The 27,150-nt window shown below is 41.2% G+C and overlaps 2 protein-coding genes across 3 annotated transcripts; one reads left to right on the top strand and one right to left on the bottom strand.

The window, feature by feature from the left end:
* Positions 1-691: 691 nt before the first annotated feature.
* On the bottom strand, positions 692-10,507 carry e2f4 (E2F transcription factor 4). Its single transcript, XM_084556072.1, has 11 exons — positions 9,581-10,507; positions 7,779-7,888; positions 6,810-6,971; positions 6,235-6,278; positions 6,076-6,140; positions 5,777-5,965; positions 5,476-5,551; positions 3,632-3,778; positions 2,890-2,937; positions 2,649-2,693; positions 692-2,523 (listed from the first exon to the last, which is right to left on the bottom strand). The coding sequence occupies exons 1-11, from the start codon at positions 9,743-9,745 to the stop codon at positions 2,408-2,410; spliced, it is 1,167 nt and encodes a 388-aa protein (XP_084412198.1). The 5' UTR covers positions 9,746-10,507; the 3' UTR covers positions 692-2,407.
* Positions 10,508-10,784: 277 nt separating this feature from the next.
* On the top strand, positions 10,785-27,011 carry ferry3 (FERRY endosomal RAB5 effector complex subunit 3). 2 transcript variants are annotated; one of them, XM_084554848.1, is made up of 14 exons: positions 10,866-10,914; positions 11,333-11,521; positions 11,790-11,935; positions 14,295-14,476; positions 14,982-15,081; positions 15,265-15,389; positions 17,146-17,252; positions 17,390-17,587; positions 17,920-18,048; positions 19,153-19,221; positions 19,343-19,545; positions 22,470-22,527; positions 23,374-23,441; positions 25,117-27,011. In XM_084554848.1, the coding sequence occupies exons 2-14, from the start codon at positions 11,341-11,343 to the stop codon at positions 25,207-25,209; spliced, it is 1,659 nt and encodes a 552-aa protein (XP_084410974.1). In that variant the 5' UTR covers positions 10,866-10,914; positions 11,333-11,340; the 3' UTR covers positions 25,210-27,011. The 2 variants fall into 2 exon arrangements, with proteins under 2 accessions (XP_084410975.1, XP_084410974.1); XM_084554849.1 differs by having other exon boundaries at positions 10,785-11,521.
* The last annotated feature ends 139 nt before the right edge of the window (positions 27,012-27,150 follow it).

The raw sequence follows: 27,150 nt of genomic DNA on the forward strand, positions 1-27,150 counted from the left end.
TTATGTCAATTGTGGAAATGCCTTTGTAGCTTCTGCTGAGGTATATCATAGTTTCTTCCATATTTCAGAGAAGTGGGTTACTGACTAATTCAAAGTTCCTGCTCGTGTACAGTTGGTTAAAGCTGCCCCCTGGTGTCCCTCCTTCACTGCAGGAGATTTCACATGAATTTTCACTTCTTCAGCACCTCTTCTGAAATGATCAGAAATGATTCATGTAGCCAGGTGGTTGGTTACAGTAAGGCAGTCTGCAAATTAGTCTGTACAGACTTTTTTTTTTTTATTTAGTTTGGACTTATTTTATGCCTTTTGTGTAGAAAGCTGATAACAGAGTGGACAGGAAATGTGAGGAGGAAGAGATAATTTGGAATGACAAGTAACAGGACAGCATGCCAATATGGAGTTCATCAAATGTCTGTTTGCATGAAGCTTTTTCTCTACTGTCATCATAATCTGAAGAGGCTTTACAGACTTGTGCATAGCCCTGGTATATACTGACCAAAGTTTAAGGCACAATAAACTTTAATCAAAGAACCTTATAACCGTCATCTCGACATTATTAAGCTTCCACAAAGCTAGAAAAGTACCTCAAATGCAAACATGAACGTATTCTACTGAACCTAGTCACAGCCTTACACAGGAAATCATCACACAATCTGACAAGTTACTTAAATAACAAGGAAACCAGGCAATACAAAGAATACCAAAGTGTTTATTTTGTTTCATTGGATGCAACTACAGCAACTCTGAGCCTGTTAAAAACAGCCCATACGCTCGAGTCTCTCACACAGACATGATTCACTCAACCCCACTGCTGGTTGGACTCCCCGGCTGCTCGCGGCGCTGTCCAAACACAACCACTGGCTACCGACGAAGGAGACGACGAGTAGCAACCAGTCCGTCCACAGTGACGTGAAAAGTGCAACAATGAGACAGAATGCTTTGATAAAGCAGAAGGTTTTGTTGGTAAATTTCTTGAACTGTGAAGTGTAGCCCTAAATTAGTAGAATTGAACCTGTAATAATGCGTCTAGCTGGTATAAAAAATAAATGCTATTCTATACAAGCGGTAGAGAGGGATATACACAGTACATACACGTCATCCAGGCCAAAAAGGAGACATTATTACACAAAAAGTGATTTTACAGAAGAAAACAAAGATGGTAACAACTCATCCTGATTCGCTACTCGCCCGTCCCCTGCACAGAGAGAATAATCATCCAGTTGACAAATTAAATTTTAAAGTGATAGGCAGAATATTCAAAGACAGAAAAATTATTGGGGATGTGTGCCACATATACAAAGTAATACACAGTACATGACATAGTGACTATATTCACTGCATCAGTAAAAATACATCAAATGCATACATTACATACAAACAAACTTAGTACATTGGTATTCATATACATAATTTATAACTGAAAGACAACAGCCGCAGCACTCGTTTTTGGAAAAGCTATTCCTCCGACTCTGCAAAGTTAAATCAGAGCCAATAAAAATCTAAAAAGGTACAAACGTTCCGGAGGTGAAATGACAAAAAGCAAGCTTTTTATTTCTTCCCATAATCAAACCTCTCAGTTTAGAAGTGTTATTGTTGAACCAGTTTCAGTATAAAGTAGTCATAATGTGGAGTTTGCAGGAGATCATTCGTATTTTACACGCAGAATGGATTCAGTTTCGAAATCTACACCCAATCGCTGTATTTTTGGTCCTTTATATTACAAAGTTTATTGGCTTTTTAAAACTGGTACACTCCACTTCCAACACTGAAAGGTTTGATTCAAAGGAATTCCCATATGGTGGGATTATTTGAGTCTGACTACTCTAACTATTACTCTGTCCGTGTCAAAAATGTAGTAATTACATAAATGTGAGCTGGTAATACAAAATATATATTCTCTATGTACATGAGGACAGTGCATATTTAACCAGCTGTGTTTGGACTCAGTGAAGCCATATGTCTGCCGTGAATCTTGACCTGATAGGGGGAAAAAAAGGGTTTCTTTTTTTGTTTTGTTTTTTTCCTGGAGATGTCTGACTCAAGTGATCGTTCAATATAAAAGCGCACTCACATCCACACACACACACTCTTACACAAAGGCACACTCATGTAAAGAAGTATACCTACACACATTTGCTTACAAGCACACAGGAAAGCTGAGCTTTACAATACAATCCAAAAATATAATTACTACTCTTTCTCCTTGGAAAAGCATTATGTAAAATGTTTTGTTCTCGCCTGCATTTCATTACAAGGCTGTTCATGGAGCTGCTCTCTGACCGAGCTCAGCCTGAACTCAGCGTGTCAGTGCAGAGGTGTCCTTGTAGATCATATTGGCTTTCCCGCCCCCTCTTCTAAAAAAGGTAGATCAGCTTATTTGGGCGACTGTTTTCCACAGCCTTAGGGGTCAGAGGTTGAGGATGGGCACGTCAAAGAGGTCGCACAGGCCTTCTGTCTCGTCCAGGTTGTATATGTAGTCGTGGTCACTGGGTGGAGGGGACAGACGCAGGAGAGGCGAGAACACTGTGGAGGAAACAGACGGAGAAAGACATCTATTAACCTCTTAATAAACATACGTAATCAATCAAGATACTTTTTTATATTCAGCGACACTAATTCTCCAACAGTGTAAACGTTAACAAACGCACCTTCTGATGACATCAAGTCCTCCAGCAGGTCTCCGCTCATTATCTCTGTCAAAGAAAGAATGATCAGAAGTTATGAGTACATGTTGTATACTTCACTACCTAAGTTAATTTTTTTTTCTCGTCTTAATAAGTAGGAGACCTTTAACGCAACATTTGATCCTTAAGCTTATTTGAAAGAAATCTAAATCACATGTATGCATATCCCTGAACAGTGACCAATGATGTAGTTTGAAAAATGTACCTTTTGTTGGATCAAACATTTCAGAGAGCTCTTTGGGAAAGTCCAGCACTACAGAGAGAACAAAAATAAAAAACAACATCAAGTTATACAGTCGTGCAAGTCGTTACATGTGGTGAGGTCAAGGGTGCTTTCACACCTGCATTTCGTTCGGATTCAGGAAGTAATTGATCCGATATTGTTGCATTTAACCTTGGTTTGGTTCGTGTTCACAGAATAATCAAGCAATTGAGGCTAAGTTCAGATGTAATCACGTCGTAAAGCATAAGCAACGAGCGCAGCCTCTGACATTTACAGCTGTTCTGTGGTTCATTCACCAGTGCTCGCATTTGAACATGTTGAGTTTGATCGAATACCTACGCCATGCATAGAAAACAACGTTTAGGTATATATCATGAGAAGGCATAGTGCTGCTGCCAGACAGCTCTGTTGGGTGTACACTCTTCCAAAGACACATCAGGTAAACTCCTTGGTTATGTAATTCTAAGCTTATAATTTGCAGATCGTATTGGTCGACACTAGAACAGGGTGGGAATGCTGCGTTCACACCAGTCCAAACAAACCAACCTGCCATGGAAACGGACCTTAGGTGTGAAAGCACCCTTAGTCATAAACATGCACGGAAAGCAGCACAATAAAGGTTTGCATAATTGACATCCATCTGCACACACGGACACAATCCATTTTAATATTAAACAAACATATAAAGTATTAAAATTTGCCACTATGGCTCTAAAGCACTCACATTCAGATGGATCTGACTTTATTGGTTCAAACACTGCTGATGCAGAAGAGGACGCAGACCCATCCAAAGAGGCAGAGGACTGTAGTTGCTGAGTAGCTGCAGCAGGTGTTTCTGTTGTTGGGGTGAGTGGCGTGGTGCTCGTCACCTCTGAAACAAAACAAGCATGAGATGACATAAATTATTGGCACGGCATCAAATGTACTGCATGTAAAATGCAAACCACATTAAAAAAAAAAAAAAAAAAAAAAAAAAAAGGTCAAACGAAGACATTTTGCATGATCATAGCCTGGAGCAGACAGACTCAGTTCTCATCAGAATTTAAGTCTGGTAACATGGCATCTTGATTTCATCATGGGGTATTAGGGCTGGGCGATATGGCTGAAAAACATATCACGATATAAGTGTTTCATATCAGTCGATATCGATAATTATTGATTTTTTATTATTTTTTAACCTATTCTACCCAGACTTCTCAACTGTGCTGAACTGCATCTGTTATTTCTTTATATCGCTTTGATGTTTTGTCGTATGGCACTGCTGCCGTGTACCTCTTGATCAGAGGTTGCGCTAGACTTTTTCGTTGTCTGTCATTTTGACTGACAGGGTCAAAAAAATCCCGTCATAACCCATTTTTACCAGTCACTTTAATTATTTTTTTTTAAATGATAACAATGACATATTCAATAGCATTTCATTTTCATTCATTTTTAATTAATATTCAGTAGCGGTGGGACAAAAAAATTTTGGTTCATATAACCGGCCATCAAAGACGACTCAAGAATCATGAATCTAGACGTCTATATAACCGGCTCAGTTGAGTCCTGCCACGTTTGATTGATATAAACTGCACCACTAGCAAACTAAGGCACTCAGACACTCACTCACTTACGCACAGTACGCAGAGAAACGAAACTTAACCGACTCATAACCGCTGCTCGTGGATCCCTGCTTAACCGACAGTCAGCAGCCACTCACTCGGCTGGCAGATAAACGAAACTTAACCGACTCTTACACTACTAATCAAGAGAGACAAGAGCCAATTAACATGCTCACGCGCCACCAAGTTAGCAGACAGCATCGGTCTGACTCTTGTCTGACTTAAAATAACCAAAATACTGCCAAACTGGTGATGTGATCTTTCCTTTTTTATCTACAATTTCCTCTCTCGCTGTCGCACTCATATTCTCCTTTCACTCCACGCCGTTTGTTGTCGTTGTTGTTGTTGTTGATGCCGCCAACCTGGCTTAGCTGGGCCGTGATAGGTCGAGAGGCGAAAGCCCTTCCTCTGCCTACATCCCCCAGAATGACTTGCAGTTCTGGCTCGGGGTTTTCTTCCTATTTTTCTCTAACGGAGTTCAAGTGAAATTATCGAACATTCTATCGAACGTATTTTCTATTGATATCGATCACGTGTCTATCGCGATATATATCGTTATCGTTTTATCGCCCAGCCCTACGGGGTATGTTTCTACCGATGCAAAGGAAACTGGATTTGGATAATCTAACAACCAATTAGAGCCATTTTGTTGAAAACAAATTCAACTCAATGCTCAGATTGACACAAACAACGTGTATGATTATGTCCCCGTTACTGTTCTGTCCATCATCGCATAAAGCCCGCCCAAATAATTTGATTGTCCTTGCAGATATATGCCAGTGCATAATCAGTTCCCAATGGAGCAACTCCAAACCAACTTTCCTCCACAACAATTTAGTGGGTGTGGAAGGCGTAGACTGGCTTGCAGAATAGGTAGGATTATAGACAAAAAGGAATAATAATTCTCTATATTTAATGAGTAAATAGTTTGTTTGTGTGCACTCTTTGGGCCTTTGTCACTGCATACCTGTCTGGTTGGCTGCAAGAGCCGACGTCGTTCCAGGAGCTGGTTTTGTGGGAGTGGCTGGAGCTGCCTTTGGGACCTGAAGGGTAGAAAGTTGGAAAGAAAATCATGATATAAAACAAAATAGAAAACTGAATAACGACAAATCACAAGTTACATTTTCCCATGAGATCAGCTCTAACATACGGGCTTGAAGTAGAGAAGTGCACCACTTCTTTTTAGAAATGTACGCTTTCCGTCACTTTTACAACGCACAGACAGACGTCTTACTACATGCTTGGAGAAAACTGATATCTATGTAGACCTGTGAGGCAGTAGTGGGCATCTGGGAGGTAGGCGTCGGTGCTGGGAGGTTCTGAAGGACGTCATCTGGAGGAGGGACGGGCAAAACGACAGGAGAGGCACTGGAGGGATCCTTATTGACTAATAAAACCTCAATGGGACCAGAGGAACTCTTGAGACGGATCTGGTATTTTCTCTGTCCGTTGAGGACCTGCACACACACACACACACACACACACACACACACACACATACACAGAGTCTATGAAACGAACAAAATAGTAGGTGCTTCTGAGGAGGGCACAAAGCCACGTTACTTACAGCTTCTGGTATAGGCACCTCTAGTTGTGTGCCTATGGGAGCACGGATTGCTAGGAGCGTGTCACCTGTGGACGGAGGACAGGTAGGTGAAGAGTAGTTTTTGAGAACGAGCCTCACAGACGAAGTAAAATGTCAGATTGAGCATGTGAAAAAAAATACCTTTGAAAGCTCCACAGAGATCTTCATGTTTTACGTACGCCATAGTATGAATGCGTTAAGGTCATATTTGTGACATAAAACAAAAATATCAAGAGTACACCTTTGCACCTTGGAACAACACTGTAACTGACAGGGAGTAAAGTTGCGAGCAAAGGCCATTTCATCTCCAGGATGGTTTATAGGATTCTCTATCATTATTATATTGTGCCTCTTCTACTTGAAACAGAACAATGAAATAAAAAGATACTGTGTCTCTAGCATGAGCCAAACTTGTTCTTACAATTATTCAGCTAGCAAGCACCTTTCATTAGACCCTCCGACTCTATTAAATGCCCCAGTGTGCACGATTTTATGACCAGGGCTGTTTTCTTAGACTTTAGACAGCTCTCTCAAAAACTGCAGAAAACCTTAGACAACTGTTTTACATAGTAAGTAATCCCAGTGTCTTTTATTGATCTGCACTAATGTGTGCATGTATTAGAAACAATAAAGCTATCACATCAAACCAACATTTATTGTCTTGCTATAACAAACAAACAAACAAACACACACACAGACTGTGCAGTGAAGGATATGGGCTGTTGTTGGAGTCATCCGTGACATTCTTGATGCTTTGTTGGACCCAGACTCTCTGCTGGTCCAGCTCGCTTTCCCGCACAGCCAGGTCATCTAGCTCGGCCTTCAGATCAATCAGCTTATCAGCGATCTCCCTGGTGTTGCATCCTGGACCAACACCTCTGAAACACAAAGGCAAATACATTGTAATGCGCAGACAGCAGGCAGAGGCGGCTCCGCTAAACACTCAGGAGTTCACACACACACGCTGTTTTACATTAACACCTTGATTTATTATTAATACATCTGAGCGGATTCATTTGCACACACTTTGTCTTGGTCACTGATTAATCTGCCTTGTGTTAGAGCTTGCACCAAAGAGGTGCAGATGCACTGGTGGGAGAGCAAAGCCAACCAAAAGCTCGCGCCTGACAAAACGTTCTCTTTAAGCAGTCATGAACGGCACTGAACTGTATCATAAACATTTACACAAGAAACAACCAATTACCCAAAACCTTCATTAATCTGATGTGAATGTTTTGCACGTCAAAAGAGCCACAGCGTTCTGTGTGCAAAGTAATTCTGACATGCTCATGTAGCCCATATTCAGGCCATTTTGAGGTATGTTTCAGGCGGACGGAAATTGCAATTAGTTTCATTTGGTTTCACACCCTTTTGTAAAACAGACGTGTCCCTATGGTTACAACTCAGATTTACATATATATATCAACAACAGTGCTCCCCAGCCATTTCTCTGTAGCAACAAAACAAACACGATAAGTGGAAGTTGCTGGTTGGGAGTGGTACAAGCGCTACCAAGACACATACTGTATTTCTCAGTATGGTTTCAGATAGTTCCCTCCCCTCGTTACAGAGGTTCTGTCTCTTTTCTATCATGAAAGCAGTGTTCTTACTAGATCTATACATATTTCTTATTACAGCATCAGTATTTTAACCCACTAAAGAACAAAAGTGAGCTTTGGACTTACTTCCACTGGATGCTGTTCTTGGACTTCTTCTCTATCAGTCCGATTCCTTCCAGCACATTGGTGATGTCATAGATACGTCGCTTCTGCCGGACTGCCAAGGTGTCTGCCGCCTGAACAACAGCAAGCAACACGAAATTAAAAAAAAAAAAACACAAAAGCGATTACGGGCATCAACTTTTCCATACTTGCCGCGGAAAAAAAAAAAACACAGACACAGAGAGGCTGCTGTATCTGTGCCAACAGGTGCCCTGCAACTGTAAACTATGAGGTTTCACCATCCATTACAGTGTCGTTTAAACTTCCTTCCTAGCCCAACCTCTCGGTGCTCCACACAAGATAATGATAACCATATGGCAAATGCTGATAAGTCTAAACTTTGGCACCGGGCCATGTGGGTGAACTGGATCATGGATCTTGCTCAATTGCTTTTCCCAGTTTACATATCATAATTTTTCTCATGTCAAACAATTATAAGGACTATGAGTTCAGGGTTACTAGGGAGCAACAGGTGTGCCGACGCAAAGGGAACTGCACGTGAAATCAGCACACATTGCCTCCCGTCAGAGAAAAGTGGGCACAAAATTTAATTTAATTAAGTTAATGCCAGAGCTCTCTCATAAATAACAAAGATTATGTGTTATACCTGAATATTTACACCAATCGCCTAACATGAAAAGTCTTTTTCGGCGTAGTAGTGACTCAAATGATTACAGTATGGAAAGTCCGAGAGCGAGAAAAAAAAAAAAAAAAAAAAGAAGGCCTGGTATTTTATCATCTGCAAAGCACAGTGAAAACATGACTGTGTGCCGCCATGAAGCCAATCTGTCAGCCAAGTCATTAAGGTCACTATGAAAAAGAAGTACTGTTGTATTATACAAAGTAATGCTTGGCTGCACATGCTGCCATCTGGTTCACTGGTTTTGCCTGCAAAATAAAAACAGGGCAGTGTTTGCTGAAAATGTTTCTATTTATATTACAATCTGACTAGTGCATTAAAGTCTGGACCCTATTTTTTTATTCTAATATTATTAAGAGCTTAATAAGCATTAGTAATACTGACTTACTAGTTTGGAAATTTATTCTCAACATCTGTCTTTTGTTACTAGCAAATAGCAAGACCAACTACTGTTTATTCGCTGATTAAAAGACTGATGTAAACCGGCTGGAAACCACGTAAGACAATAATTATGTGGCAATGTCACTGCATATCTGAAGAGCTATTAACGAAGGGTGGTGGCCTAGTCTGTTATTGGAAATTCATCCAAAGGCATTTAAATATACGCCTAATAAAAAAAAAAGGAATCAACTGCCGTTCAAAATGTATTACTTTCGATATAACTACTGGAAGCTCACGGAGTGAATGCACGACGTTAAGCGACAAAAGACGCTTTCAATCAGAAAATAAAAACCTGTTCATGTGTGAAGATGCAGTGATGATAGCTCAAAAGGGAACGACAAAAGCTGACCCACTTTTTAAACTTAGAATCTGCAGGGGGCAGAGTCTGAAAAGTTGACCGGTGCTCTCAAAACTCAGTTTGTGTTTTTTTTTTTAACTAGACTCCCCTCTGAGAAACGTGAAAACACCAGGCGACAGAATATTTGACTGGATATAAGAAGCAAATGAAGTAAATTAAAACTACAAAGCCACAGGCAACTGGGCATCATCCATTCAAATTAGCCTGTCACACAGCTAGGCTAGGCTAACAGGCAAGCTAGCGAAAGTGTATGAAACCTAACGACAGCGGGTAGGCTAAAAATGACATGTGCTAGCTAACAACAAAGACTCTGGGTTGTGTGCTCACAGCTTTTAGATCCAGCACTCCGTCCTTCGCCTCCTGTAGTAAAGTCACAAACTTGGTCGTCAGCAGTCCCAGGCTCTTTTCGTGCCTGCTCGGAGTCTGCGGCTGCAGCGAGTCACCCATGGCTCCCAGGTCGCCTCTGTTACTGGCCGACTCCAGCTCCATCATCGCTCGGGACTAGCTCCGTACTTCCCCCCTGCCTCCCCGACCAAATCCAGCCAGCGAGACCAGGAAAGCACGACCCACCACCGCAGTCTGATAAACAGAAGGGTGAGATAGCGTCGCTGAGTTTAATGAGCGCAGGCGTCCTGTCTTTCTGCAAATTATTTTACTAAAACGAGCCGAACAGGTTGAGTGCGGTAATTCAATGAGCGAGCATTCGGCGGAGAGCCGTTGGCCACGCGAGGTATGACGGGACGGTTCAATCGTCAGAGGGACCGTCTGCAAATGCCCACAGCGATTTTAGAGCGTATAACTAAATAAAAGTGTGTAAAGTGAGCTTTGTTTAATGAATATTTTTTCTAATCCACAGATATATTATATTGTGGTTAAAGGATCATATAAAGCGATGATTTGTGCGTTAGTTTTGTTTTAAGGCTGCAAAATGAAGCATTATCCCGATTTAAGTACGAGGGATATTTTTACACGTTCCCTTGCCCACTCAAACTTAAAGAAAACACATGCACGCGCTTATACGCTTGTGTGCCCACATAATTGCGCTCTGGGCGCGCACACTCAAACGCACGACTACGTTTAAATATATCTAATTCATTTTATATATTTTACACATCATATTTTGTGTGTGAATTAATTATACGTAATATTAATTTTTTTTTTCTAGGATCTTATCCATTTTGATACAATTTTAAGAGCATCTTTTCCTGTATTTTGCAGTTCGAGCAACACGGCAATGCCGCTTTCACAATGCCAGTGGTTTATTACCTAATGTTTCCTATCAAGCAGCTCCAAAAATAAGTTTGTATCATTCATGAACTATTCGGCCAACAACTGTTTTGGATCAGCAGGGGGCGATAGTGTCTAAGAAAAGCTCGTGTAAATGTAGGATTTGGGGTCAACAGATTCGCGACTCCGTATTTTAAAGATAAAATGTCAAATAAAAAAAATAAATAGTATACTATTTCGATTACGGAGACATATGTATTACCTCGCGGTTCTGAAGTACAATAAAAAAGATAACTTTAAACAGTTCAGCCGCCATGTTGCGAAAGTGTCGTTGCTGTCACACTGCTACTCTCCGACGTGATCAGCTGACTGAACCAAACAGAACCGCTGCCGTTGCTACAGGAAATAACGTTACTGCATCTATCTGCAATCAGGTAAAAATGTTTGTTTTAAGAGTTTATGCCCACCTATATGAAGAAAAAGATGTTGTGGGCGGGTAGACGTGTCCATGACAGGATGCATGTTTTTGAAATGTACTTTTATTTTAGCTTTACGCCTAGCTTAAATATTAGCCGTTATGCTAGCTAACGTTCAGTTAATTCTACCGTTACGATAAATAAACGCACAGAGTGCTCCTACTGCAAAAACTAACAGTTTATTTAGGAAATGCAAGACATTTCACCCTTTACATTTTAGTAGAAGAAGGTTAATAACGAAAACCAGTGTTGGCTTTTACTGCTTGTACTGTATGAATGCTAGTTGGTTAACATTGTTAATTTCCCTAAATGACAAGTGACAGTTATTCAATGTATTATTGACATTAACGTTTTGCCGTTTCCTTGTAATTTGCAGGTGTGGCCATGAAGAAGAACAAGAGCAAAGCAAACAGTACTGCTGAGAAGGAGTTTGTGTTTGAGTTCAGGGCAGGAAAACACAACTGTGTCCTCAAAGTTCCTCTGCAGTTTCCTGTTCAGGAGAACATAAGTGACCTCCATGGACGCCTGATGCTGCTACACAAAATACCCTGCTACATAGAAAATGGTGAGATCTTTGCTCTTGGTAAAAGCTGATTTGTTTTAGGACAAGTTACTTGGTCAAAATAGTTTATTTGAAATGGATCTAAGGAAAATATTTATCCACAAATCTTCCCGGGGAAATGGAATACATTCTCAGCGTGCTTGTTGATCATATGAAACCAAATACATGGACTGGACAAAGTATTTTGAACTGTGCTATTTGGCTTGAACTGAAATGAAAACATTCTTTTTTAAAATGATGTCTTTCGCTGTGCGTGCATCTCGTCTTTTAGAGCTGAAAACCTCCCTCTCAGCTTTCATCGAGAAGGAGACCATTCTGGATTACGACAGGGAGGCAGAGCTGGCCCTGCAGAGACTCACAACAGGGGAGGTAGATGTGAACCAGCTCGCTAGCGCATGGACCAGATCGTATGCGGAGGTGATGACACATTTCAGTATGGTGTTGTGCAAAATAAACCTAATAACTATGAGTTTGTCATAACACAAGTTCTCATATTTGTATCTAGAATCATAGGAGGCTCTTGACAGATTTGATGTCATGGTGTGGTTTTGGATTAATTTGTTTATTCATGTTGCTTACATTTATAACCGACAAGGCGGCCACAGATCCTGTTGTTATATGATAAGCGCCTGTTGTTGTTGTTTTTTTGTTTACATCTCCACGTTGAATGTAAAGTTCAACTAAAGTATTTATACACTTATTAATAAGATATCACAGGATTGGAGAGTAATGCCACATGAATGAAGGACATCAATTATCCAGAGTAGGCTTGGAAGGTTTCAAGATATTGCACTCCACCACAGAATTTAAATCAAAATCAAAACATCCAGTACTTTTTGAGGAGATGAGTTGCACTGCACAGCATGCACCACCAGGGGTCAGTATGTACTGGTGGCACAAGCAGTTAAGCTGATAAAGAAGACTGCGAGTGGTCGGGACAACTTTTCAGGACAAAGAAACAACAGGGAACTTAGCCAAGAGAAGAATTATTATTGGGTTTTATGTAGCTGGTTGTTAAGATCTATAACATATAAAAATAATTGCCACATATGTCTTTTATCTTGAGAAGATTTCATTAACGTACAAAACCAGTTTATTGTCACATAATGTTATTCAGATTCAGAGTCAGAAAACTTTATTTGTTCCCGGAGGGAAATTAAAGGCACAAGTGAGAAGCTTAACGTGCAAGTACAGACATTTTAAAGAGCAAAAAAAAAAAACAGAAATAGAACAAGATACATGCCATCAGCACATCGTCTTTGTCCATCCCACTGATGTGTCGGTTACCACTGACACTGACATGTCTCCCAGGAAGAATTTATGGAAGTAGGGAACTTATTATGACTGCTCAACTTTTAACCTTTACTTTTGCTTTTCTCTTTTTTTTTTACTCAAAATCCTTTTGAAATGTCAGGCAGGTATGAAAAATAGACACCGCCCCAACATTTTTTGGTCTTAAATGGGCTTACATGCCTAAAAACGCCTACATTCACAGCTCCTGATCTACACTTCCATGTCTACTTGGATGGGTATTTCATTTTTAACACAATGTATGATCTGAGTTTAAAAGGCTATTCTCCAGTTAGCATTATGATTATGATTATAGCACGTTTCAACGACGAAGCAAAACATACTTGATTCTATATACACATTTCTAAAATCTAAAATATCCATAATTAACAAGGAGAGTGTGTTTAATTCTTGGCAGGTGTTCGGAAAAGTTCATTTCTTACACTGCCTCCTTAACACACCCTGATCATATAGCGTACTGCGTATGTTCTGATTTATGTTTCTATAGCAGCAGAGCAGAGTGTTTTTGGAAGTGTCCGTGAATGCTCCCGCTAACTCTGGGGCGGTCATGGATCATTAAAGTAATTTGAACAGAAGCAGTGCAGTGCATCTTCAAATTGATTATTCATGAGTTCCTCAAGAAAAAAAAAAAAACTCATTACATTAGCCCGCATGCTGCGTTTAATATCTCTCTCACTCATTTTACTTGGTTACACTTTGATGCGTTTCTTCCCAGAGAGATACCAATATGTGGTGGCAGTTTTCACATATTTGAAAATGGAGTCATTACTTTTATCTCATGGATCAATACAAAACAAACAGCATAGTTAGAAGTAGACTTTCTAATGAATTCATTTATGGTGCGGTCACAGGCACATTTCTTCGAAAGTGAATGTCTCCTATTTCACGTTTCCAGAAGGTCAATGGTTTTAAACTTCAACGATTGCAAATCTAAACTCTGCTGTCGCTTGCTTAGTCATTTATAAAAAGACAGGGGGCTGCCTTAGGTTGTGTTGTAAAGCCCCTGGACTGGCTACCGGTTAACGTTTTACTGCAGTCGCACAGAAATACACATGGAAGCTTTCCAGTGTCCATCATGTTTGTGGCCTAAAGATTCCTGAGCCCGTATAAATAGAGGAGTTTCAGATTCTGAATACTGTTCTGTTGCCTTTCTAATTATGGATGCATGGTACATCAACTGCCCTGGTTTGTTGAGCAGAGCACAACACAGAAATTGTGTTGACGCCGCATTTTGCCTTCCTCTTTGGTTTCCCAATGCTAACGTAATTTTCACACTGTCTACAGAAAGTCCTGTCTCCACTTGTCGATCTTACTCACGGCATGTGTCACCCACAACGGCGGTTTTTGTTCAGCACTTTTTGAAGCGGCTCCACAATGTCAAATTAAAGCACGGCCAAGTTGCATACCCGCACTGTAGTTTAAACAATTGCCATGTTGAAGTCAGTCTTCTCTGTCCCTTTTTCAGACCACGCTGGAGCATGCTCGGCCCGAAGAGCCCAGTTGGGACGAGGACTTTGCCGATGTTTACCACGAGCTCATCCACTCCCCCGCCTCAGACACTCTCCTCAACCTGGAGCACAACTACTTTGTTAGCATCTCCGAGCTCATTAGCGAGAGAGACATGGAGATTAAGAAGCTACAGGAGAGGTTGGTGTTGGGGATCTTTGTTCCAACCAGTTAAATCCATCAATAATTAGGGAATGTCAGTGTCATTCTCAAGGTATTCCACTCCCTCCTTACAAAGACAAGCCCGGTCAGCTATAACGATGTTTTTGTTTCATTTAATTCAGTGCTTTGTTTCCACGAAGAATGCAGTGGTACTTGGACATTGGTTTTAAGATATTTCCGTCCCGGGGCCGGCTGTGACATTTGGCAATGAAAAAGTTGGCTTACATCAGACTTAGTTATGTCCGGCCGCATTTTATGCCATTCCACTCTTGCAAACGGGTGTACATCCAGCTGATGCAACCACCCCCAATACATTTATGGTGTGTTCGTTAAGATAAACTTAATCTCTGGTAAATCTCAGTTTCCTGCCGTGGACAGAGATATTGGAGCATCTGATTTCTCTGATTATAAGTTGTATAAATGATGGTGTATTTTTCCCTCCTATCTAATCAAATCACTCGATGAACACTTTCTCATTTGGTAGGCAAGCAACAGAAATGGACAAGGTGATGCATGAGCTGGGGAATACACTGACCGACCACGATGTAAATGCAGTAGCCTCTCAACACTTTGATGCACAGCAGGTAAAAAAAGAAGCTGGGGTGCTTTGTAGTTAAAAGCAAAAGTACCTTGGACTTGTTCTGTCGATAATTTCACCTCAGACATTTTCCCGTTAAAATTATCTAACCTGCCCAAGCCCACCGAAGAGAAGTTTCGCATCATAGTAAAGATCTAAAAAGTGTTTGACGTCAATCTTCTCTGAACAGGTCCTGGAGAACAAGTGGGCCAGTGAGCTGAAGCAAGTGACTTGCATTCAAAAGCAGGAGTATCAGGAGTGGGTGATCAAACTGCACCAGGACCTGCAGAAATCCAACAACAGCAGCCAAATTAAGTGAGTGCATCTGTGTTTGTGTGTGTATACACTCAGGAGTAGTAGAAACTCCGTTGCTATGTTATACTGCGTTTGTATGTGTGTGTTTGCACGAAAGAACATCTTTGTTTGTGTTTGAAAGTCTTAAAATGTGTTGGCTTACTTTACACCCAGATGCACCTGAACAGGCCTTTTCAACTTCTTTGCAGCGAGTGATGGTGATACTGTATATAGAAAATGTATTTGGCATATCTTTCTCTGTCTCCGTCTTCCTGTGTGAAGCGCTTACCGCAGTTTTTTGTCACACTCTTAAATGAGAAAACTGTCTGCAAGAAAGGAAGGAAAGAACAAAACTGCACTTATTTCCTTTTTTTTTTTGCTGCCGCTGCGAGGGTTAAGAGATGCAGACCTAACCACAAGAGCATAACTTTATCGTCTTTTCTTTTGGGAGGCATTAGACCTAAATGCACACATAAGTTTTAGTCACATAGACACTCTGAAGGACACTTGATCCTTGAGAATTCTCCTCCATTACAGATGTTTCTGCAACACAGGGTAAAGCAAAAATAGTTGATTCAAGATAATGGTCACTTGAGTTAGTGGGTGCAAACTGTAAATGCAGCGTCATGGAATTGAATTTTCACCGACCGAGAGGCGTCTCTGCTCAAGATTGTGTTTTTCTGGCCTGTGTTGATGATAAAATCTTAAAACATGAAGGTTAAAACAAATACTGACTCTTGGAATGACGTTGAAACAGCCTCCGTATGCTGTTTTACGCATGAATCTCAAGAGCTGCACATGTTTAACAGCCCCCCAATCCAAAATCCAAAAGACATGCGTCCTCTCTATTTTAAACTACAGGCTGCATTTACATAAAAAAATCGAAGTGATTACAAGAGGTCAGAAACTCATCTCGGATTGACTGAAGCTTAGCTCTGCAATATCCGTTACAACTGGCGTCTCGGGACAAGATGTAGAAACAAATCTAGTAGCGGTTAACATTTATGACGTTCTGCTGAGAGATGGTTTAAATTCATTTAATGCAATCCTCTGAATATAAAACAGATACCAGCAGGACCTGCCTTTTTTTTTTTTTTAATGGTGAATATCATTATCTTTTTATGTGTAACTTAAAACATTCTACATCAGCACTCTGAACGCATTATAAATATGCATTTTTATATATATATATTTTTTTTACTTTTTCCCATGAAAGAATGGGAAGTGAAAGAATTAAAAAAAAAAAAATAATAATAAATAAAAAAAATCCAGAGGCAACTGAGACTCTTGACTTTTTCTTGACTTTTTATTTTCTTATATAGTCAAACTCGCTAAAGTGTAGTATTAGATCAGTGTTCAATTTTCTGAATCTTATTTATTGTTGAAGCAGTAGCCAGAAAATAATAGCTTCCAAAACAGTTCTGACTCATCAAGGAGTGTCATTGCTATGGGGTGGGGGTACCTGGTCTGGTCCGGTCTAGGTGGGTGCTACATGTCTAAGTAACATCCACACGAATGCCAGGTCCAAAAGTTTCCCAGCAGAACATTGAATTGTCGCGAGATGGTCAGTATTATTTACTTCACCTGTCAGTGGTTGTAATGTTGTGGCTAATCCGTGTATATCCCTGTGATTGATTGATTGATTGATGTGTCTTATTTCCTGCCCCTCACCTGAACTCTCAAAAAGAATAAGTGGGTATAATTAATGAATAGATCGAGTTCCTGTATTTGACATAGAAGTCTTGTGGATTGATTTGTTTGTGTGGTTGATTTCCAGCGAGGAGATTAAGGTGCAGCCCAGCCAGCTGTCAGAAGCTGCAGACTCTGGGGCCAGGATGTTTGAGGAGCAGCCTCAGCTGGAGGAGAGCTTCACCATACACCTAGGTGCCTGACTTCTAATACGTCTTCTTGACAGCTCATGGCTGTTGCCACGATCATAAAATACCTGCTGTGTTCTTTTTCTGTTTGAATACAGTGCCTATAAAACAGTATCTTTGCGCCTTTGTCCTTTCTTTGACCAGGAGCACAACTGAAGACCATGCACAACCTGCGGCTGGTCCGAGCGGACGTGCTGGATTTCTGTAAACACAGACGACACGGCAGCAGCGGAGCGAAGCTGCGGCGGCTCCAGACGGCCCTTTCACTGTACTCCTCCTCGCTCTGTGGTCTGGTGCTGCTAGTGGACAATAGGGTCAACTCCTACAGTGGCATAAAGAGAGGTCAGTGAGGCTGGAGTACAATGTCAGAATTTATGTTGTTTTCTTTCCTCCAAATTGGCATCCTGTGAGAGTAGATTTAGGAACTTTAGTTTTAGTTCCTGCTGCACGGTCTACATCTTCACACGTTCCACAGTCATTCCTGCTGGGCTTTGATATATTTTGGGACCAGTCCATTGTAAGATTTATATTTTGGTTCTAGTCATGAGTCAGTTGTTGTTGCTCACCTTTACTGGAAGAAGTTTGAATCATGTTTATAGACATTTATAGACAGAGAAGCTCTGAGTAATCCGTCGTTTATTTCATTCCTGGTTTGTTTTGCTTTGACCCCCCAGAGTTTGCAACTGTGGCAAAGGAGTGTACTGACTTCCACTTTCCCTGTCTGGAGGAGCAGCTGGAGGAGGTGCAGGAGGTGGTGCTCTATGCCAGAGCCCAGCGGAGCAGCAAGCACAAAGACCAACCTGGTTAGACTTTTTGCAAAGACGAAGACAAGATTAGGGAGGCCACGTTTACAGTGAAAACTGATTATTCTCTGATGGTGGCGTGCCTTTTCTTAGACAGACAGTTGCAGTTTAGATGCATTATTAAATGCTTTTCTTGTATGCACGATGTGAGTAGTCCATTGTGCCGTTCAGGCATAACATTATGACCACCTTCCTAATATTGTGTAGGTCTCCCTTGTGCCTCCAAAACAGTTGTGACTCATCAGAGAATGGACATGGGCCTTCTGAAGGTGTCCTGTGGTGTCTGGCAACAGAATGTTGTTAGTGGGAGCCTTTGGGTCCTAAGAGTTGAGGATCGTCCCACAGATACTTGATCAGTTTGGGATCTCATGAATTTTGAGGACAGGTCAACACCTTGCGCTGTTCTTCATGTTTTTTTGAGTTGTTCCTAAAGCGTTTTTGTGTGCGTGCCTGTGTCAAGCTGCATCCTGCTGGGGACGGCTGCTGCCATCAAGGAGTGTCACATTGCTGTGGGGTGTGGGTGGTGTAGCATCCTCACAAATGCCAGGTCCAAAAGTTTTCCAGCAGAACACTGAATTGTCACAAGATCATCAATGTTATTTACTTCTCCTGTTGGTGGTCATAATGTTGTGGCAGATCACTTGGAGGTTTATCTCGAAAACCTATTTGATCTGAGGTTTTAGAAACAAAGAAACAACGTCTTTATCTTGTATTTAACTGAAGCAGAGTATAACCATATATGTGACTTTAACAGTCTGGCAGTATGAAAAGCTTACACTGCAGGGCCTTTCACGGAGCTGGAGAATTTCAGTGGCATGCCAGCGCTATGAGAGGGGGGATTAATCAGTCAGGAAATAGAAGACACTTTACATCACTGCTACTGTGCTGACGGAAAACTTTGTCCAAACCCTTATCGTGGCATAAGTTAAGTGGTTTATAGAGCAGAGCTGTGCATAGAAACATTCTTGCTAGCTTACAAGCCTTTCATGGACATTCCAGCTGCCACTGGAATTAAGTGTCCTTGTGAGTTACTCTGATTATTATTTTAACATACTCTGCATGCTTTTTTTTTAAATGTTATTTTGAAATTCTGTGTTCTTACAGAGATTCAAAGGAATGGAGGTGATGAAAAGAGCAAAAATATGGAGAGAAATCCCTCAAATATCTTGCCAGGTGATGGTTTTAGAGATGTATTCCTTCATGTGAAAAGAGAGCAGCGTGTAATCATTTTCATTTTAACACCACACTTCAGTGATGCTTGCTTTAAACCCGTCTCCCGCAACTCCTCCCCAAGGTGAGTTCTATATCTCTCGGCACTCCAACCTGTCAGAAGTCCACGTTGTCTTCCATCTGTGTGTGGATGACAACGTTCGCTCGGGGAACATCACGGCCCGGGACCCGGCTATCATGGGCCTGAGGAACATCCTGAAGGTCTGCTGCACTCATGACATCACCACGGTCACCGTACCTCTGCTGCTAGTCCATGACATGTCAGAGGTAAGACGATAAGGATAAGCTCCCCGTTTATTTATTTTGGGGTAAAATCTTCTGTCTTTGTAACTTAAACTTAAAAAAGAAAATAAGGAAACTGATTTCTCCAAACAGTTCATCGTCAATGATACAATATAGTGCATAAAAAGTGCAAATATTTGAGTTGGAGAGTGCTGTTGTTTGATTTAACACTCGGAAAGGATTAGGAAAGGGTTGCAGTGTTATCATGGCTGCCGCATAGCTCTGCAGGTTATACAGGCTAAGTAGAAAACTGGTGACACATTTGGGGTATTAAAAAAAAGTAATATAACTTAAATACTTAAATTTAAAATGGATGGTGTTGATGAAGGGCGCTTGAGCTCGCTGGACAGGGCGGGTTAAAAGACGCAAAAACAAGAGCTCCGCTTCTTCAGGGTGGGTGCACAGCGAAGATCTGACGCCAAAACCATAAATCTGGCTTAGCACTAAAACCATATGAGTTCTTTGGGTGAGCTGCAGCTGAGCCTGATTACTCAACGACGCACGCAGAATTGTGAAATGGGAGGGGAATCTTCACCCCAAGAAGTGAAACTACAGTTCTTGACGACATAGACCATTTGCCCCCTACACACCATCTACTCGGGCTCCTTCCTTATCTGTGTTGCAGTAATTCAAGTAACTGTTGAATTATTTGCTCCAACTCCAACGTGAGCGGATCAGTTTGAAATCGCAGGTGTTTGTGTAGATCCCCTGAACTAGCGCACAACCCAGGCATTGCACAATGCGACCCAGTGACCCAGATCAGGCCCAGATTCGCCTTTTGTGCTATTTCTTTTTAGACACTTTAGTCTTGTGTTTTCTATTGGTCCAGGCCGTACACGTTTCACCGGTTTCTACTGACGGCACAGTTAGAGTTTCTTCCCTTTTATTCCGCCTCCGCTCATTTATGTACCTAAACCTCAGCTGTGATTTGTCAGACACTGGCTGTTACATCAGTCTACAAGTTACGGTTTTTAGGTCAACGACGGGCCTGTTGACTTTGCAGCGCAGCGTGTATGTAACAGAGAAAGCCTTCACTGACTGATGGACTGAAAGAAACTTTTAGGAGTTTAGGCAACCGTCCAAAATAAAATGGGTTTTAAATCTGGAAATTAGAAAATCTCATTTTATGTGGTCGACTCGTAATGAATGGAAGCTGCTTCATATCAGGCATTTAACTGATAAAAATAATAATAATTATAATAATAGCAAACATAATAAAGCAAGAATCCCTTAAGATGGAAAGTAAATTCTCAACAAGCCTCTGACTGGAGTGCACACGTGCCACGACACGCCGGCTGCAGCTTTTTTCCCCTCTCATCTTTAATCAAGAGAATTTTGTTTACACGACTTCTAACACTTCTAAGTCTCAGGAACCAGCGGATCTTTAATTGATAGCTTCTGGTTTCACGTTGAAACTTTCCATCTGTCAGCTTCTTTTCCCATTCAGGAGAGATGTTTTCCTGTTAAGCACAAGCCTATTCTTGTATGTCAGCGTTAAAACGACCAGAGCAGTTTGTTGGGGGGGAACTACAGGCCTCAATGGAAATACAACAGGGCTGTTCCTCTTCTTATTTTTAGAGTTTATGTTCAATTTTAGGAAAAATGGAGCACAGAAGAATTTTTTGATGACTCTTTAGTACAGCAGCAAGAATGATACACGTCTAATCACTTGCGTAAATGACTCTTGCACAATACCTGTGAGAAATGTCTTTCATGCATCAGCTGACTGACAAAAAAAGTTTGTTTTGAGTGCTCTTTAACAGCTTTAGTCATCATGACAAACTAGTAGTATGGTATCCTGTTAGTGATGCGTCAAAGATCTATTGCTCAAGCTTGTGCAATTTATCTTTAGGGCAAATTCGTTACCGGTTGAGACACTTGACATAAGCCTCAATGTGAACCTCCCCGACACCCCTGCTTCACTTCTCATATGTTGGCTGGGGCTGGGTGTTAACGCAGCGGGTTAAAGGCTGTGCTCGCGTATGACAGCGATTCCGCCGAAGCGACACTCTTTGCTGTGGGTAAAGGTTGATTGCCGAGATGACTCCTCGCTGAGCTGTGCAGCCTGGAGCTGAAATCACTCTGAGAAAATGTGAAGAGATATTGTGAAACCCGGAATGCAAGAATGTCGGTAATTATCCCAATTTTAACTGCTCGTCTGATTCAGCATCAATTCCAGCGACACAGGCTGCTCTTCGTTTTTTGCTTTGCGCACCATTTATGTGGTTTTATTATTATCATTATTTTTACAAATTAGAAAACTGAAAATCGACACAAACTGGCAAAACCACAAACACAGAGAGGTGTTAACTCTTAAAACTGATTTAAAATGCTGTGTAAATGAACAGTATTAATATCTTCAATTATCGAAGAGACATAAAATGAAGGAGGTGGCAAAAAAAAATGGCTAAAATATTGGTTTACCTATAGAAAGGCATCTAATTTCCCATCCTGTAAACTAATATTGATAATAATAATAGTATCAGACTGGCGACCTGTCCAGAGTGTGCCCCGCCTCTCGCCCAATGACAGCTGGGATAGGCTCCAGGACCTCCATTATCTTCTGAGGACAAGCGGTTACGGAAAATGAATGATTTTTTAATAATAGTATCTTGTTTCTTTATGTTACTGAAGTGCTCTTGAAATGTGTCCGACTGTCTTTTCGATTAAATTCGATCGTCTTAAATTCTGTTTAGTTTACAGGTGGGGGCCACTGATTAATTCTAGTTAAGCATAATCAGTCTTTGTGCTGACAGACTGACGAAAACAGATCACGTTGTCCTCGGATGTAGTTATTCTGCACGTCTCAAACGCCACTTGCACGTATAAACCTGTTCTATATGTAGATATCTAATAGTCGTATGTTACGCTACACTCAGAGTCAAACAAAAACTTGTCATTTCTCTTAGGAGATGACCATACCGTGGTGTCTGAAGAGAGCAGAGCTGGTCTTCAAATGTGTCAAAGGTAAGATGAAATCATGTGAAGCTAATTTATTAATAGGGCGATATCACCACGACACACGATAACGCTGCACTGCTCCTTTTCGTGTGCCTAGATTGCCGGTGTTATTAACACGGTTTTAGCCCTGTACGGCTCACAGCAACTATTTTTACTTCGTCTTTGACTCATTCTGGGGAAAGGTTGAAACACGCAAGCAAAGACGCTGAACAAAAGAGAACCCACAGCCTGAAACCTCCGGAGCAAGCACTTAGCGGCTGGGAAAAATAAACCTTGAGCAGAACCCAGCTCATAGAATACCAGCTTTATTTGCCATGTGCTTTATATATGCACACACTTATAAAGAATTTGTCCTCTGCATTTAACCCGTCCATGGACATACAAAATATATATATAAAATGGAGACAACAAGGTCATCCAACTTAGCACACTCGGGCAGCAGTTTGGGCGGTTTTCCGTTGCTAGCTCAAGGCACCTCAACCATTGACCCTGTGGGGACCGAACCGGTGACTTTATGGCCCCAGAGATGCTTCTCTGCTCGACTGCTTGAGGCTAGTAGAGAGAAAGAAATACAGAGCGAGGGTAGGCAAGGTGGAGAAGAGAGCAGCAGCACAAGGAAGCAGATGAATTCATACATGCATCTGGATACGTGCAGCTTATAAACGTGATCCACACAAGACTGCATGATAATACGGATGCGATGCAAGATACATGGGAGATTAACAAGATAGAGACGGCATTCAAGTCAGTGATGATAGGGGTTTGACTACATCATTATATAAAACCCTGAACACAACATGTAGATTTAAAAAAAACTAAAGATAACTTACTTTCTGTGTGTTTTATTTGCAGGCTTTATGATGGAAATGGCCTCATGGGATGGAGGTATATCACGCACCGTCCAGTTTCTGGTGCCAAAGGTGAGATCTGAATCCGCTGTGTGTATTTTTTTTTTTCTATTTCACAACTCAAAGTTGAGGCTAAAAGTTGTAAAAAAAAGTTGTTCTTTGATGGACTGCCTTCCAATGAAGCTTTACGTTATTTCAAAGGCACTGTATACCTAAGGCCTCGCATGTGCGCAACATCACAAAAGGCACACCTGGCCTTGCAGTGCATACCTTTGAATGAAGCAGCGCAGAGGGGATCAGACACGTTTGAAAAGTGTTCCATAAATCATAGATTATAGAGCTTTAGATTTTTTTTTATTTATTTTTCATTTTTTGGCCCAATATTTACACTGCTGTGATAAAAAGAAAGCTCAGAGACTCGGCCGTATAAATGTGTGATAAGCAACGGGATTACCGTGTAGCTTGAGGTGTACACTGGGGTGTAATCACTTTTGCCTTCTTGGAAATCCAGCTCTGATGTTAATGTAAACAGGTTACTTTACAAGCAAAGAGGAACAAATATTCAGGTTTACTGTCACATTTTCAGGTATTTTGCCAGATGAATCACGACTGTTATTTTATTTTGGGCTTAGCTGGATGTTGTATACCTATAGCCTTTGTGGTTTGTCAGGAAGGCAGCAGAGCCTATAGCATGATCCCATGTTGACAGGATAAGATGACAAAACGCGCGGCATCAAAGAGCGCCAACTGTACCGGCTGCCTGTGAGCTACGCGCTTAGGCACCAGTCAAAATAGCACCTACTGAAACGACATTGTTGTCGACGCCTCAAAAGAAGTGCTGCGTCTAAATATATGCCGTGTGTTTGCCTTAAGATTACTTGACATTCTTATTTGACGGGCGGCGATGCTAGGACTGAAGCGGTATGCTCCCCGTCAAAGTCGCAGCTGCTGGCGCTCACGTCCTTTCAGCGTCTTGACTAACAGGTCCTGAGGATAAAAGGACTTTTTTGAAACCGAAGGACACAACAGGGGCTGTTCAGTGCTGCGCTCAGTTTTTCAGTTTGGTTTAAAGGGAAACTACTGTTTTTTACAACCTGGACTTTATTTCTGGCATAAAATATGGTCGTTTACTCACCCATATAACTTTTGTGTAATTTGTATGCCTTCTGGAGACAATTAGATCAGCGTATATCCATGTAGCTATAGTTCGCCCACAACCTCAGAATCGGAAAAATATTCAGCCATGTTGCAAAAAAACTAGCAGTGGCAAATTACAGCGGGTGCGCGCGGCTCTCAGAGATGACATCATCCAGGTCAGAAGACATCATCCGGGGTCTGTAGGTCAGAAAACGGGGAATAGCACTAGCGTACGATAACAAAATACTGGTGAAATGAACCAGTTTTGCGGAAGATAATCCGTTATTTGGAGGCTGTGTTTCGGTGCCCCAGTCACTCCCACTACATGGATATACGCGGATCTAAATATCTCCTGAACGACTACAAATTACACAAAAGTTATATGGGTGAGTAAACGACCGTATTTTATGCCAGAAATAAGGTCCAGGTTGTAAAAAGACAGTAGTTCCCCTTTAAAACCAAGTTTAAATAATTCTCTTCCATTATGAGAACACGTGGAGGTAAAATGCGTAGTAAAGGTCACTTTTTTCACTTTGCTGCTGCGCAAATGTCCATCACTTGATTGTCACTCACAATGGTTGTGTCTCTGTGTGTCTCTTTGTGTTGACAGAGTATCTCAGAGGAGATGTTCTACCAGCTGAGCAACATGCTGCCTCAGATCTTCCGTGTGTCCTCTACCTTAACCCTAACTTCAAAGCATTGATGGGAAGACATTCATTCCACCCTCGAGCCAGTTTTAAAGGCCTCAACAAGTTACGTGTCTTGTTTTTCAGGAAACAGGAGTAGAGATTTTGTGAGATGTCAGATAACTCCCATTTTAGTGGCATTACAGTACTTGCAGACAAGGTGCAAAAATAAGTTTTATTTTATTTCACCCTTCAAAGCTTCAAACACTGTAAATACTTCTTGGTGAAAGAGGACCAGAGTCACTGGTTCACCAAGGCAGCCGCTGCCAATTATCTTTTCAAGTCCCCGGGGTGCGGTTCTGGTGACAGAGTTTTATGACATCAGCCGCCAGTTTTCCTTTAAAGCCGCAATCCGTGTCCTTCATTCTTCAAGCTGCAGCGTGACAGACAGTGTGGTGTTGAGTTGGTGAAAGTTGCTTCAAGTTGGTACGTGATTTAAAAAAAAAAAAAAAAAAAACAGATAAAGAAGAAAATGTTTAATGAGACTGTAACTTTTGTCAACAGCAGCAGTTTGCAGCTCGGCTAAATGTGACGCTTAATGTGTTTCCACCACACTTAACAGTACAGATGGATTTAATAACTGTACATTGATTATGAGGAGCAACATCACGAATCTTGGCTTGAATCTAAATTTCTTTAGATTTCTGAACACCCTATAATTATCTCTTCATGAGTCACTCACGATTGATGTTCACACGACTCAGACATCATATAAGATTAAGCCACGAGTCCCGTGAGTAATTGGCTTCATGTTGGGGAGTGAGGTGATGTGGACTCGTCTCCTCTAGCACTAAAGAAGAAGAATTGCGTTGCTGCTAAAATGAGCCGTGCGCAGGTGATTTTCTACTGCATTGCAGGGAGTTGTTGCGAGGATCGCTCTTTTGAGTGTGTGAGCGCGTGTGGGTGGTCCCTCCCTTGTACCTGTGTAACAGCAGATGGCACTGTTCCTGAAGACAAACAAGTGACAGTCACACACGTCCCTTATTAAAAGAGATAGTTTTAATGAATGTCTGCTGCTCATTGAAAGTCATCCTGAACTGTGTCATCTTGACGCCGCACTGGAAGCACAGCTCAGATGTTGTGTCATTTGTGTCTGTGTATTTACTTAATATGTTTAAATTTTTATGTTTTAATAAAAAAAAAAAAAAAAAGTACTTCTTTGTCTCCTAATGGTGATGCACTTCAAGTGGCATTTGCTTCAGGGTTTTATTTACTGTTGACGGGTCAGCCACAAGGACATAATCTCTGAAGTTAGTAATCCATGTCATTCAGTGGAATTACATTCCCGCGCATCTAATGGTGGCCTGTGAGCCACTTCAGACAGACGATCAATTTGGCCTGTCAGAAAGTTTGCCACGGCCACATTCACTGGTAATATTAGGCTGATTAAAAGAGTCGACAGAGCAGCAATCAAAGTGCGGCAATAAACGAGACGGCCAGCTGCCCCCGAGGGAGAGTTATGAGATTTCTTAATAGCTTCATGTTGAAGCCTGTAACTGTTTATATCACACTGCCATGCTGAGAACCCACAAAACTGTAAGAATATGTGTTGCCGAGTGTTTGGCATTCTCTGGATTGGTCTCACCGGCCTCGAGTGTTGGGTTTCTTTGAGCGGAGAGCGCAGAGTTTCAATACGAGAGTCCACCGCTGAGTCCTCATTCAGTGCTGCACAAGCTTTAAAAAAGACCTTGCAGTATAATGTAACAAACATTTATCTGTGTACAAATACAAGTATATGTTGCATGTACAAAGCTAGTAACATGATAGGGTGGAGATGTACAGTCACTCTTCGGCACTGAAACATGACAAGACAACAGTTATCTACAGTATGTGATAGTTTTTTACTAATTATTTATTATTAGAATTCACCATTAACATCTTTAATTTACATTGATCAGTATAGTACGGTATGCAGTACTCCTGGAAAACTAAGTCAAAACTTAATTAGATGGTTTCTT

This window comes from Chelon labrosus (assembly GCF_963514085.1).
Source record: "Chelon labrosus genome assembly, chromosome: 11".
Lineage (NCBI taxonomy): Eukaryota > Metazoa > Chordata > Actinopteri > Mugiliformes > Mugilidae > Chelon > Chelon labrosus.

Excerpts from the sequence above, each read along its gene's own strand:
- e2f4 (XM_084556072.1), bottom strand. The coding sequence starts at position 9,745 with ATGATGGAGCTGGAGTCGGCCAGTAACAGAGGCGACCTGGGAGCCATG. Across the intron at positions 6,972-7,778 it reads AAGAACAGCATCCAGTGGAA|AGGTGTTGGTCCAGGATGCA; the intron begins GTAAGTCCAAAG and ends TTTGTGTTTCAG. Across the intron at positions 3,779-5,475 it reads TCTTGCAGCCAACCAGACAG|AGGTGACGAGCACCACGCCA; the intron begins GTATGCAGTGAC and ends GTTTTGTTTCAG.
- ferry3 (XM_084554849.1), top strand. The coding sequence starts at position 11,341 with ATGAAGAAGAACAAGAGCAAAGCAAACAGTACTGCTGAGAAGGAGTTT. Across the intron at positions 15,082-15,264 it reads AACACTTTGATGCACAGCAG|GTCCTGGAGAACAAGTGGGC; the intron begins GTAAAAAAAGAA and ends TTCTCTGAACAG. Across the intron at positions 15,390-17,145 it reads AACAACAGCAGCCAAATTAA|CGAGGAGATTAAGGTGCAGC; the intron begins GTGAGTGCATCT and ends GTTGATTTCCAG.